This window comes from Hemibagrus wyckioides, linkage group LG05 (genome assembly GCF_019097595.1).
Source record: "Hemibagrus wyckioides isolate EC202008001 linkage group LG05, SWU_Hwy_1.0, whole genome shotgun sequence".
Lineage (NCBI taxonomy): Eukaryota > Metazoa > Chordata > Actinopteri > Siluriformes > Bagridae > Hemibagrus > Hemibagrus wyckioides.
In genome coordinates, this window is record NC_080714.1 from 4,494,505 (window position 1) to 4,508,157 (window position 13,653).

General features: G+C 38.5%; 1 protein-coding gene across 5 annotated transcripts; it reads right to left on the reverse strand.

Moving 5' to 3' along the window:
* Nucleotides 1–284: 284 nt before the first annotated feature.
* car15 (carbonic anhydrase 15) lies at nt 285–12,081 on the reverse strand. 5 transcript variants are annotated; one of them, XM_058389799.1, is made up of 9 exons: nt 11,953–12,081; nt 6,530–6,612; nt 6,212–6,250; nt 3,988–4,161; nt 3,394–3,539; nt 3,165–3,257; nt 2,497–2,563; nt 2,264–2,418; nt 285–1,324 (listed from the first exon to the last, which is right to left on the reverse strand). In XM_058389799.1, the coding sequence occupies exons 2-9, from the start codon at nt 6,597–6,599 to the stop codon at nt 1,109–1,111; spliced, it is 960 nt and encodes a 319-aa protein (XP_058245782.1). In that variant the 5' UTR covers nt 6,600–6,612; nt 11,953–12,081; the 3' UTR covers nt 285–1,108. The 5 variants fall into 5 exon arrangements, with proteins under 5 accessions (XP_058245782.1, XP_058245784.1, XP_058245783.1 ...); XM_058389801.1 differs by having other exon boundaries at nt 6,187–6,250; nt 11,953–11,979; XM_058389800.1 differs by lacking the exon at nt 11,953–12,081 and adding an exon at nt 11,600–11,920.
* Between the last annotated feature and the right edge of the window lie 1,572 nt (nt 12,082–13,653).

Genomic DNA, 13,653 nt, shown 5'->3' on the forward strand with positions numbered 1-13,653 from the left:
AGACGAATAAAGCCGAAAAACGCCGATAAATACCGAAAATGATGTTCGCATCTGTAGGTGGGTTTTAATAAATTTATCTGTTTTTTTTTTTCCTGGCGGATTTTGTCTGTGTATTTTTTTTCTGAAAGCATTCAGTTACAATTATGCATCTTCATATATATATATATATATATATATATAGATAGGCCTGATCTGACTTTTGAGCACACAACACTACATCTCTCTATAGTTCAATCTTATTGTTTTCACAAATATATTAATAAAGAGAGCAAAAAGCCTTGAAGCCTTGGTGTATATTAAGGTTTAGTTTACATACACATGGCATACACACATTCAGCAGATCTTCATAGACAGGAATACATGAAAAAAAACTGATGAATTGATTGTGAATTGATTATATTCTTTATCTGGAGGTTACCCATCAATGGAATTTTGAACATATTTTTATGAACAAAAAAAAAGAGAAGAAGAAAAAAATTATCCGCAATTCACATAATTTCAAGAATTGAACAACTTAAATAGCATAACTACAAAATAAAATCTCTAATGCTCAGAAAATATTTTTCCCGTCTAATAATCATTTTATATTAATTCAAATCCTGAAGAAACAGCGACATCTACTGGGCATTTCTGCATATTTCATGCAGCTTGCGGCTTCTCTTTAGAATTTTTTTCATGAGACAATTTTGGCGACAATTGAAGTTGAATATAATTATTATACGTGTCCGCGTGAAAGCTCTGAAAACTCTACAGTCCTCTGAAAAAGTATAAAGAGGAAAAATAATAAAGAAGACTTTAACACTGATAATGGGGTATGAGAGTTATAAATAATAAATAAAAATAAATAATAGAAATAAATAAAAAAGGCAAACATTCATCTGAAATGAACTGAACACTGTTTTCAACATTTAACACAGTTATCTAGCATTTAAGATTCATTGCAGCAGCTTATAAAACAAACAAATCTAGAACATTTTTTTGACTGAACAATGACTAGTGACAAAAAGTATGTGTAAAATGAAAAAAAAAAAAAACAACCTAGCAGGTACCTTCTTCATCTATTTAACATGCACAGCATTTGAGCAAGGGAATATTTATATGTGCTTCCTTATAACTGGCTTATACACATTAAAGAGACTATGCTGGTGAGGATCAGGATGGAGATGAGTGCAGGCTGGCTCAGAGAAGCTGTATTTGGCACAGCATATGACACAATGATTTGACGGTTAAAGCTGGGCTGGGTGAAACGATAGTTTTCCACCAGCAACTTCTTCACCGTGTCGTTCTTATCCGAGTAATACAGATGTGTGACGAACGGCAAATACTGAAACAGAGCAGAAGGTAAAGGGCAAATCTTTCTCAGTGACAAGCAATCAGGCAGTTTAAAACTGAGGCCTCCTCCAGATACTCATAAGGAAAAAACTCAGTAGCTGTCTGAGCCACAAGCTGCTGACTGTGTAACTAAGGAATATAACACTTCAGAGCATGCCTTTACGCTTATCAAGCATAACATTATGACCACCTGCCTAATATTCAGTCGGTCCCCCTTTTGCTGCCAAAACGGCCCTGACCTGTCGAGGCATGGACTTCACTAGATCCCTGAAGATGTGCTGTGGTATCTGGCTCCAAGACGTTAGCAGCAGATCTTTTAAGTCCTGTAAATTGCAAGGTGGGGCCTCTAAGAGCTGCAGTTTTGGAGATGATCTGATCCAGTGGTCTAGCCATCACGATGTGGCCCCTTGTCACACTCGCTCAAATCCTTACACTTGTCCATTTTTCCTGCTTCTAACACATCAACTTTGAGGACAAAATGTTCACTTGCTTCCTAATATATCCCACCCACTAACAGGTGCCATGATGAGATGATAATCAGTGTTTTGTGTCTTCTGCTGACAATGTTATGCCTGATCAATGTATAAGAAAATAATGACAAAATGATGAAGCAGATTTACGGTTTTCCTGTAACATCATGCGTGTTTCGTTCCACTAACACCACAATAATGAGTGCCGTAAATGTATTATCATTAATCATCCAATAAGCTTTAATTTCTTTCTTTTATTTTACGATACCACATGCTTTTTATCCATTTATAGTTACTCTGACTGGTACAAGGACTGTAAAATGCTAAATAATTACTCTCTACAAAAAGCGTCACCTTATTTGTATTTCTTTTTCTTCCTCTGAGACAAGCATCTTGTAATGAATAATTGAAAACGTATGAAAGATACAGTTTCACTGCTCTTTATCATTATTTGCTCTCACCTGCTCTCTGGAGATGAAAATGGGTTTCTCAAACACAATCCAGGTGACGGTCTGGAAGCAAGGCGGAGTGGTCAGGCCTCCGTGATACTGATAGAATTTATAATTATCGGGAAGAAGGTCCAACAGTGCTGGAGGGGTCACGCTGACAGAATCACCTGGAAAACAAAACGGGAAGTGGGTGGAGTCGAGCGGATAACGCCGATGTGCGCTTGACACACAGTGGTTCGACTCACCTGGATATGGCACACTGGACACAGCATGAGCTATGGCTTTAAATGCTTCATTCTCTGCAGAGGCGATCTGAAAACAAAGCATGAGCAACCAAGAGCAATCCTTTATATTGTCTTGTTTAATATCCAGGGGACATGAATTCATAACCTTCTGTTCAACATTACATAAACTTTAAGCACCAAGAAAACCTCTGCTTATATCACATCTCTTATGTTTAAGCATTAGTCAAACTAACTAACCCTTTCTTTTAAAAATATTGTTTTGTTGTTGTTTACTGCTATTTTATTATTTATTACTTGTTTGAATTTGTATGGTGACCTTGAATGACTAGAAAGGGGACTATAAAATAAAATGTATTATTATTATTAAATTAATTAATTAATAATGGCTGTTTTTTTTCAATGTCTACATTTACGTCAGTTGATGCTGCTAGTCTCTCTGTCTATCTGTGATTGTTTCTCTCTCTCTGTCTCCCGGATAGTCCAACCGCCTCTATACCTGCAAGTGCTAATCTAAATATTAAGTCACGCCCCTCACACTACTCAGATGATTCTGTTCAGCCTGTGTTTTAAACATGGCATCATAATAATATATGTACACCATAAACTAAAAATCTGTGAATGTTGTTCCTCCTCTCAGTTCTGTGATAAAGATTTAAAGATCGTGTTACATCAATGAAGACTCCCATCATAAGCAGGCCGGACGGAACAGCAGAAGCGGCTTCCACATCAGTGAATCCAGGAGCGAGACCCACAATCTGCATCTAATAACACACTCACACCCACACACACCATTTACTGAGTCATACATTATTATTGTAGCTGGTTACCAGAATTAATGTGCAATCAGTTATATGAGACACACATCCCGTGTGTGTGTGTGTGTGTGTGTGTGTGTACCTCCATAGGAAACCTCCGACTGTCAAGTTTATGCTCTGATCCGTTGGTCACATTTGTTCCCCAGTGGAATCTCATCTCCACGATTTGGTAATTATGCTTTATACTGCCACCTTTCACACTCATGCCTGCTTGAAACGTCACAACAACTAATCTCACACACACACACACACACACACATACACAAAATCTAACTAAATATAAATCAATAATAATATAATAATAATATAAAAATAAGTATGATATAAGATACTTAAGATATTATAAGATAAAGAACTAGTCTAAAGTAATAAAACACAGAATAACCTGTTCTAGGTTTTCAGTTTTTTGTCTGACGTTTAGAAATGTTTCATGAAACTTATATATATTTTTTTTTAATATTTAATGTAATTGCTTGATTTATTTGTCTACCTTCTTATTCCTATTTAATTTTTTAATTCCTCATCAAAAGTCTCTGTTTTTACCCTTTCAGCATAGTCCTGTGCTTTAAATTCTACATATTACTAAATATATATATTATACCATTAAATCTTCTAATGCCATCACCCTTCATAGCCATTGTGTTGTGATGTGACTCTTTCTGACGGTGTTGCGTACCCGTGTTCCGGACATTTGCTACGGTCCAGTTCCCCTGACGCATGTTGAAGCGTTGAAGCCCCAGAGGACTGATGGAGTTGTTTTTAGTAGCAACATGTTCCAGGACGATGGGAGAATGCAGTGTAGATTGTTTGATGATGCAGGAAGGAAAGGTTTTCACCCACTGATATGGATCTGTCATATAAAAAGAGTCATTTCATATTACTGCCATCAATTAAATAATTACAAAAAAGTAAAGAAAGCAGGTCAACACAAAGACATGAATTAAGACAAATAAAACGAATCATTTAGCACATACTGTTCTATCGTCCTGAAGTGGACAGGTTTTTCGATTGGGTTTTTAGTCAAATGCCTTCCTTGTTACCAGCCTCAACTCGGAGTGGACGATGCCATTATACATCTGCTTCACCGCACCTATTCCCACCTAGAGAACCCAGGGAACTCTGTGAGGTTTATGTTTTTCGACTTCTCAAGTGCTTTCAACGCCATCAGGCCCAGCCTACTTGGAGAGAAGTTGAAGAACATGAATGTGTACACTCATCTGGTTTCATGGATTATGGACTACCTCACCAGACATCCCCAGTACGTCCGAATACAGAACTGTGTGTCCGACATCATGATCTGCAGCACTAGTGAACAGTTCTTTCTCCCTTCCTCTTCACCCTGTATACATCGGATTTCAGACACAACTTGGAATCCTGCTACCTTCAGAAATTCTCTGATGACTCTGTGATTGTCGGATGTATCCAGGGAGGTAACACCTTAGAGTATCAGACAGCAGTGGACAACTTTGTCACCTGGTGTGTGAACTCAACCATCTACAGCTCAATGTTGGGAAAACAAAGGAACTGGTAGTGGACTTTAGAAAATCCACAACCCCAGCCTCTCCTTTGTCTGTCCTTGGAGAGAAAGTTGAGATTGTTGAGGATTACAAATACCTGGGAGTCCACACTGACAACAAACTGGACTGGACACTAAACTCACCAGTGCTCTACAAGAAAGGACAGAGTAGGTTGTATTTTCTGAGGAGACTCAGGTCCTTCAACGTCTGCAACACCATACTGCGGATGTTCTACGAGTCTGTGGTGTCTAGTGCCATTTTCTATGCAGCGGTCTGTTGGGGATGTAACATGAAGGTGGCAGAGAGAAATAAACTGGACAAACTAATCAGGACGGCTGGCTCTGTACTTGGCATGGGATTAATAAAGTTCTTTGAATCTTGAATCTTGAAATAAGGGCTGTGTTAATCATGAGCTAAAGATGTTCAGATGTTCGATTCTACAACATAAAATTAATCGCATCAGTAATACCCCACTCTTGATTTTTTTTGTTGTTTTAAAAAACAAAAGTTACTACAGATGTCTGAGATGTTCAGATTCATCCACAGAAAGAGCAGAGTGGATCCGTATCAGGGGACATGTTCTTAAATCAAGAGTGAAAAAGAAGCTTATTGGTGGTAATGCTGAGGTCATGTGACTGTGGGTGATGGAGTTTGTTTATAGCCTAGCTTTAGCGCTATATTTCTGCTAAGTGTATATCTGCTTGTGTTCATCTGTGAAGATTACCTTCATGAGCAAAATGTGTAAAACTCAGAAACTTTTGTTGCTCACAGTGTTTATTTTCTACAATAATCCATAAGCCAATGGAAAAATCCTATTGGCTTTTTGCCTAGAGACCCAGGGTGATTAAATCTTCTGGGTTAAACCAAGAAAAATGTGTCATTCCTGCAGCTCTCTATGACGTAGTAAAATAAGGACGAGTATGATCTGTCTGAAGATTTATATCTCAATTATTACTATTGATATTAATACATTATTAAATCTTTTTACTGGCATTCAAAGGTAGTCAAATTACCTGCCACTTCTGCACTAAACCTTTACCCTAAAATTCATGTGGTCTATCACAGACAGACAGACAGACAGACAGATAGATACTTATTCATCCCAATAGGAAATTTCCTGAAAACGCATTTACATGCTAAACGTATGATTTGTTGTATCATAGTTATGATGTGATCTCAAACCCAAGTGCATAGTTGCAATGCTTTTTGGTTCAGTTTTTGGTTCACTTTGCTTACCAAAACATTTATGCACAACCTTACAAGAAAAAATGAAAGAGAGACAATATTATTATCATCAGTAACTGGTTATGTGACTTTGTAGGTTTCTGTAATTATATTTGGTCTGTAATTCTACTTACAAAAAAAAAAGACGTTAGGACTTACTGCATGCATCTTCAGTGTAGCAGTAATTAAGAGGTGGAACTGGGACATAAAGCAGACAGACAGGGGTTAACAAACAAGACAGCAAATTAATATACAAATTAGAATTCCTTTACAGCAACAAAAATCTCAGCTTATAACGACATGCTGTGTTTGAGGTTAATCCATTTTGTCATGATATGCTTTAACATAAACGTGACAATTATCTACACTGGTTTGAGAGGTGAAAAAAAAACATTAAAACAGCAGGAAAAATCCTTTTATGTGAAATATTAGGATTAGAAGAGAATTCTAAACAATAAATCATGTTCATGTACAAACCTTTAAGGGGTGAAGCACTGTGTGCAGTTAGTGCGATGATAGATATTAGAAAAGATATCCAGAACGGCATACTGCAGCAATTCCTGCACAGAATAATGCGATTCATATGATGATACTCTGCAGATACAGTGTAACCACACTTACTGCACATCTTTGTGTGCATACTGCACCGACACTTTACTGTTACAATTGATATTTGTACAATAGATAGCGATATTCCTGTTAAAACTTATATGTATATATTTATCTTATATATGCACACTGTACATGCCATATTATTTATTGTCATTACATTTATATTTGTCTTTTTTTATCTACATATATGTATATACTATATATTACAGATGTTTATTCATATATATTATTTATATAAATATTATATTATATTATATATAATATCTTGTATTATATTATTATTTATATTATATACATATATTTATTTATATATATACAAATATATGTGTATATAATATATATATATATATGTATATCTGATACAAAATTGGCTTAACATAACTATTGGTGTTTTTCATAATTTATCATGTCTAATTTCTACTATGTTAGTTTTTATTTTTCCTATTTTTCTATATATTTGCATGTACACTACCAGTCAAAAGTTTGGACACACCTTTTAATTCAATGTTTTTTGTTTAGGGATTTATTTTCTACATTCTAGAACAATACTGGAGATTTCAAAACTATGAAATAACACATGGACTTAAGTAATCCATATGTAATGACAACAAAAAACAGTCAGTTGTTATTTTAAGACACAAAGGTCAGGTGTTGTGGAATAGAACATTTGCAAAACCCATCAAGCACCATGATGAAATTGGCTCACATGAAGACCATCCCAGGAAAGCAAGACCAAAACTTACCTCTGCTGCAGAGAAGTTCATTTAGAGTTACCAGCCTCAGAAATCACCAATTAACAGCACCTCAGATTAGAGCCGTTATGAAGGCTTTACAGAGCATCAGTAGCAGACATACACTATATTGCCAAAAGTATTCGCTCACCTGCCTTGACTCGCATATGAACTTAACTGACATGCCATTCCTAATCCATAGGGTTCAATATGACGTCGGTCCACCCTTTGCAGCTATAACAGCTTCAACTCTTCTGGGAAGGGAGAAGAGGTTTAGGAGTGTGTTTATGGGAATTTTTGACCATTCTTCCAGAAGTGCATTTGTGAGGTCACACACTGATGTTGGACGAGAAGGCCTGGCTCTCAGTCTCCGCTCTAATTCATCCCAAAGGTGTTCTATCGGGTTGAGGTCAGGACTCTGTGCAGGCCAGTCAAGTTCATCCACACCAGACTCTGTCATCCATGTCTTTATGGACCTTGCTTTGTGCACTGGTGCACAGTCATGTTGGAAGAGGAAGGGGCCAGCTCCAAACTGTTCCCACAAAGTTGGGAGCATGGAATTGTCCAAAATGTCTTGGTATGCTGAAGCATTCAGAGTTCCTTTCACTGGAACTAAGGGGCCAAGCCCAGCTCCTGAAAAACAACCCCACACCATAATCCCCCCTCCACCAAACTTTACACTTGGCACAATGCAGTCAGACAAGTACCGTTCTCCTGGCAACCGCCAAACCCAGACTCATCCATCAGATTGCCAGATGGAGAAGCGCGATTCGTCACTCCAGAGAACGCGTCTCCACTGCTCTAGAGTCCAGTGGCGGCGTGCTTTACACCACTGCATCCGACGCTTTGCATTGCACTTGGTGATGTATGGCTTGGATGCAGCTGCTCGGCCATGGAAACCCATTCCATGAAGCTCTCTGCACACTGTTCTTGAGCTAATCTGAAGGCCACATGAAGTTTGGAGGTCTGTAGCGATTGACTCTGCAGAAAGTTGGCGACCTCTTCACACTATGGGCCTCAGCATCCGCTGACCCCGCTCCGTCAGTTTACGTGGCCCACCACTTCGTGGCTGAGTTGCTGTCGTTCCCAAACACTTCCACGTTCTTATAATACAGCTGACAGTTGACTGTGGAATATTTAGGAGTGAGGAAATTTCACGACTGGATTTGTTGCACAGGTGGCATCCTATCACAGTTCCACGCTGGAATTCACTGAGCTCCTGAAAGCGACCCATTCTTTCACAAATGTTTGTAAAAACAGTCTGCATGCCTAGGTGCTTGATTTTATACACCTGTGGCCATGGAAGTGATTGGAACACATGATTCTGATTATTTGGATGGGTGAGCGAATACTTTTGGCAATATAGTGTATCTCAATATCAACTGTTCAAAGGACATTATTGTGTAATGCATTGTTTTACAATGTAGAAAGAAATAAACATCAGGAAAAACCATGGAATTAGAAGATGTGTCCAAACTTTGACTGGTAGTGTATATATTTTATATATTACATATTGCATATATATATATATATATATATATATATATATATATATATATATATATATATATATTTTTTTTTTTTTACCTATATCCATATACTTTTCTTGCCTTTATGGTGCTTTATTTTTGTTTTAGCCCGAATTTCAAGGTGCATGGTCACCAAAGACAGTGGTCTTCATGTATACGACCGCCAGATGATACTACATCTCAGAAATCATGCAGTTACTACAGTTACTAGCCTGCATGATGATGTACTCTGTAAACTTCGCGACCTCGGCTTGCTGCGAAGACCAGGCCTTCAGTCCTCGGCGTCGCCTGATGCCGGTGAGCGGGAGAGAGGACGTCGCAAGCGTTGTTCAAGGAAGCGGAAGCGCGGAAAACGGGCGGGTGTCCGTGCTAGGCTAACAACGAACCCTAGACGGCCTGCACTCCCCTCCATCATCTTGTCCAGCGTCTGCTCACTGGACAATAAATTGGACTACAACAGACTCCAGCGAACTACAGGGCGTGAGTACAGAGATTGATGCGTGTTTGCTTTCACGGAGACGTGGCTCAGCGACAGAGATCCGGACGCCGCCATTCAGCTAGCCGGGCTAACCGTGTTTCGTGCCGACAAGAATGCAGCTCTGTGCGGTAAGACTCGCGGTGGTGGCGTGTGTGTTTACATCAGCACGGAATGGTGTAAGGACTCTGTGCTTGTGTCTAACTACTGCTCATCGGTAGTGGAGTTTGTGACTGTTAGATGCAGACCCTTTTTATTTACCCCGGGAATTCACCACCACTTTCATTATCGGAGTGTACATTCCACCCAGCGCTAATGCTAAGGAGGCTCTGTGTGAGCTGTGAGGGGGCGAACACGCTGGATGTTGTTTACACAAACATTCCCGGCGCGTATCGTGCGGAGCCCCGCCCCCACCTCGGCTACTCAGACCACATCTCCGTTATGTTGATTCCAGCATACAGCCCTCTCGTCAGACGCTCTAAACCGCTTCAGAAACAGGTTAAAACCTGGCCAGCAGGAGCCATCTCTGCTCTTCAGGACTGTTTTGAGTGCACTGACTGGGACATGTTTAGGGAGGCTGCAACCAACGGCGACTCTATTGACTTGGAGGAGTACAAGGCATCAGTGACCGGCTACATCGGGAAGTGCATCGATGACATGACCGTCTCCAAGACCATCACCACACGCTCCAACCAGAAGCCGTGGATGACTGCGAAAGTGCGTGCTCTCCTGAGGTCAAGAGACTCCACCTTCAGAGCAGGGGACAGGGCAGCCTTAAAAACAGCGAACGAAAAACGAAAAAAAGAGAACTCTATGCAGTTAACCCAAGGAAGTCTGCTGGACCAGACAACATTCCTGGCAGAATGCAGAGCAGCTATCAGATGTCTTCACTGACATCTTCAACATCTCGCTGAGCAGCTCCATCATCCCTACGTGCCTCTAGACAACGACCATCGTCCCTGTGCCAAAGAAGTCTTCGGTTTCCTGCCTCAGTGACTATCATCCCATTGCACTCACACCTATCGTGATGAAATGCTTCGAGAGTCTCATCATGAGGCACATTAAAAGACAACTACCACCCAGGGAACTGCACCATCTCGGATCACAAGACCCTTCAGCGGATAGTGAGGGCAGCTGAGAAGATAATCGCAGTCTCTCTCCCCTCTATCACAGACATTTACACTGCACGCTGCATCCGCAAAGCCACCAGCATTGTGGATGACCCCACACACACACGCTTCACCCTTCTGCCATCTAGAAAGAGGTACCGGAGCATTCAGTCTCTCACAACCAGACTGTAACAGTTTCTTTCCTCAAGCCATCAGGCTCCTAAACACCCAGGACTGAACTGTACAAAAAACTCACTCTCTCTCTCACTCAGGACTGAACTTTACAAAACTCTCCGTCTCTCACACACATATACACACACACACACACTCTCTCTCTCTCTCACCGGTGTGGACACACACACACACACGTTGCTTTGTTTGCACCTAGCTGCACACTTTGCACTTTATGTGGCTTGGACGAACTTTCGGTCCTAGCTCTGTGTTGTTTTTTTGTGTTTGAACTTGTATGTTTATATAGCACCAGGTCCTGGAGAAACACTGTTTCATTTCACTATGTACTGCTAAAGCTTCTTGAATTGAATCCACACACTTTAAATTCTTTCTTCAAACGTAGGACAGTGGTAAAAAGCATTTCATGTCGTACTGTGTATGATTTCGTATGTGACAAATAAAATTAGAATTGTAGTAGAAAATGTTTAAGCAGATACAGCTATGGCGCTAGACATGAAATGTTCACCAGATGTTGGTAACGAGCCATGCAATCCACACGTGCAAAAAAAATCCATAGATGTCCATAAATTAAGTTATGAAATAATGTTAAATGGAAAAGTATTGAACATGCTTACAAAAGCGTTTTAATACCTGTTTTGAAAAAAGAAAGAAAGAAAAAAAGCAGCCTTTAAATACACTCTGTTTGAGTAGAGTAACAGAGAATTAGTGAACTACAAGTAGAGATATTACAGTACCAAACTGACCCAGTACTACATTCACCCATTCTCGGACTGATGCTGATGATGAAGATGGTGACGATGCACCATGTGACCAAACACTGCAGGCGACACAGTGCGACAATACAAAAAAATATGTCAGGATGAGAGACAAAGAAATATTGAGAGTAAATTGCACATTACCTCTGCGTTTGAAGTATTTGCGGAAAAAAAAAGTAAACAGATGCACCGATGCTGCCTAATCAGGTGTGTATATTCTGTCACTTTTCGGAGAGTGACTAGACACTGGAATAGGCGGCATCGCAGTAGCACCTGCGAACATTTATATCGCAACATCCATCAAATATCAGGTTTAAAATCGCAGTGCTCGAGTTAACTACCCATTCTGGCTGATGGATGATTTCGTTGCTAAGATATAAATGTAAAATTACTATTAGCAAGAAAGAAAACCGTGAACATACATACACACTGAAGGACATAATAACGCATAGGATCTAATAACACCACACAGCCTGGGTGCTAGGGTAAATACTCACGGAAATAAATGAGGGCACGATCAAACGAAATGGACGATGGATAATTTTTTTTTCCTGAATTTTGTCTTCTTCTTGTGGTTCACAGCACCGTTGCTACGCAGGAGGGGCGTGGCTAAGCATTGGTTGGGCATGTTGGGGTACCGCTTCCGAAAAGGGTGACCCTTTAAAAAAAGGCTAAATCTATTGTATACCAAGTAAATCCTATTGTTAATTATTTTTACTATATTATAATAATATATATATAAAGTTAAATTTATTTCATAAGCAGTATTTATTTTTTTTTCAAGCGTTTTCATAAAACTAACACAAGTTTCTAAATCACTATCACAAGTTTGTAATTAGCGGTTTGGCCATTACAATATACAGTATTTTTATTCACAATATCTATATAAAAAACAACCCAATTTTTTTTTTCAAATATCGCCAAAGAAATCTTGTTCAAACAGTAAATGAATTGCACAGAATGCATCTATGTCATTTCACGTGTAAACATCTAACGCTAGGCCTCACACTTTAAATGACTTTTATTTTATTTAGCTGTAGGGAAAGTGAGTTTTTGCAACAGAAAATCAATTTCTACTTCTAGTTCTTCCTGCATTTTCTACTTTTTTTATGACGACAAATTTCACTTCACTTCAAATTTCATTTCAATAAAATAATAATAAATAAATATAATAAAATTTCAAAAAATAACAAAAAAACGTAAAAGAAAAGAACACGAAATACTAGGAATTAAAAACAAAATTTTATTTTCCTTGCTCACTTACTCAGCAGCTTGTTCTTTCTGCTATTTATTATTATTATTATTATTATTAAATTATTTTTAACTCTTCTTTCCAAATTGCTTGTTTGCGATTCAAAAAAATCACAGGTAGACTTTAATGCAGATTAAGGTGCATGATAAAAGTCTCCACTGATCCACTTGTTCTCAACCCACAGCGCTTCTCTAGCCAATCAATTAAGTGGCGTCATTGAAGCGCGACGGTTAGGGTTTGGTTTGGTTTGGTTTTGTTTTAAATGAAACAATTATTCATGTACAAACAACATGGCAATAACAGAGGATCTTTGTATTAGACAATACGGAACATGTGCACAAGAGAAATAGACATACAACCAAAAAGGAAGAGGAGAATAAAACATTAAAAGGGGCTACGTTTTCTTTGTAAATTATATTCTTCTATAAGGGAAAAAAAAGACTTGAAAGAAATTGGAGGGCTTTTGTGAAAGACCTAAACTCATTTTGAAATGCACAATATGTTGGTCATCACAAAATATACATTTATTATCATCCAATCCAAATCTTAAGTCTTAAGTATTCACTGGATGGATAAATCCCATTTAAAATGTTAAAAATGAATTTCTATCATTTTGGGAGAATGTGAAATATTTGTTTCTAAGATTGTGAATGGTATCTTTTGAGAAATAATGTGAAATTAAGATTCTATAAGCTGTTACAGGATATGAAATGTCGCTAAACCTATTTCTAGTCATTGTTTGAAAGTCGACTTAGTTTGAAATCCCAGCCTTTAATTAAACGTGATGGAGGATGCAAGGTCATGGGGATAGTATATGAGAGCGTTACTTTAATTAGACAAATAATTTTAACCCCAAAATTCTCATATGATAAATAGTACCACTATTAACATCAATTAAATGGGATATTGACCATATACCTTTCTCCATCCAGTCCTTGTCATACAG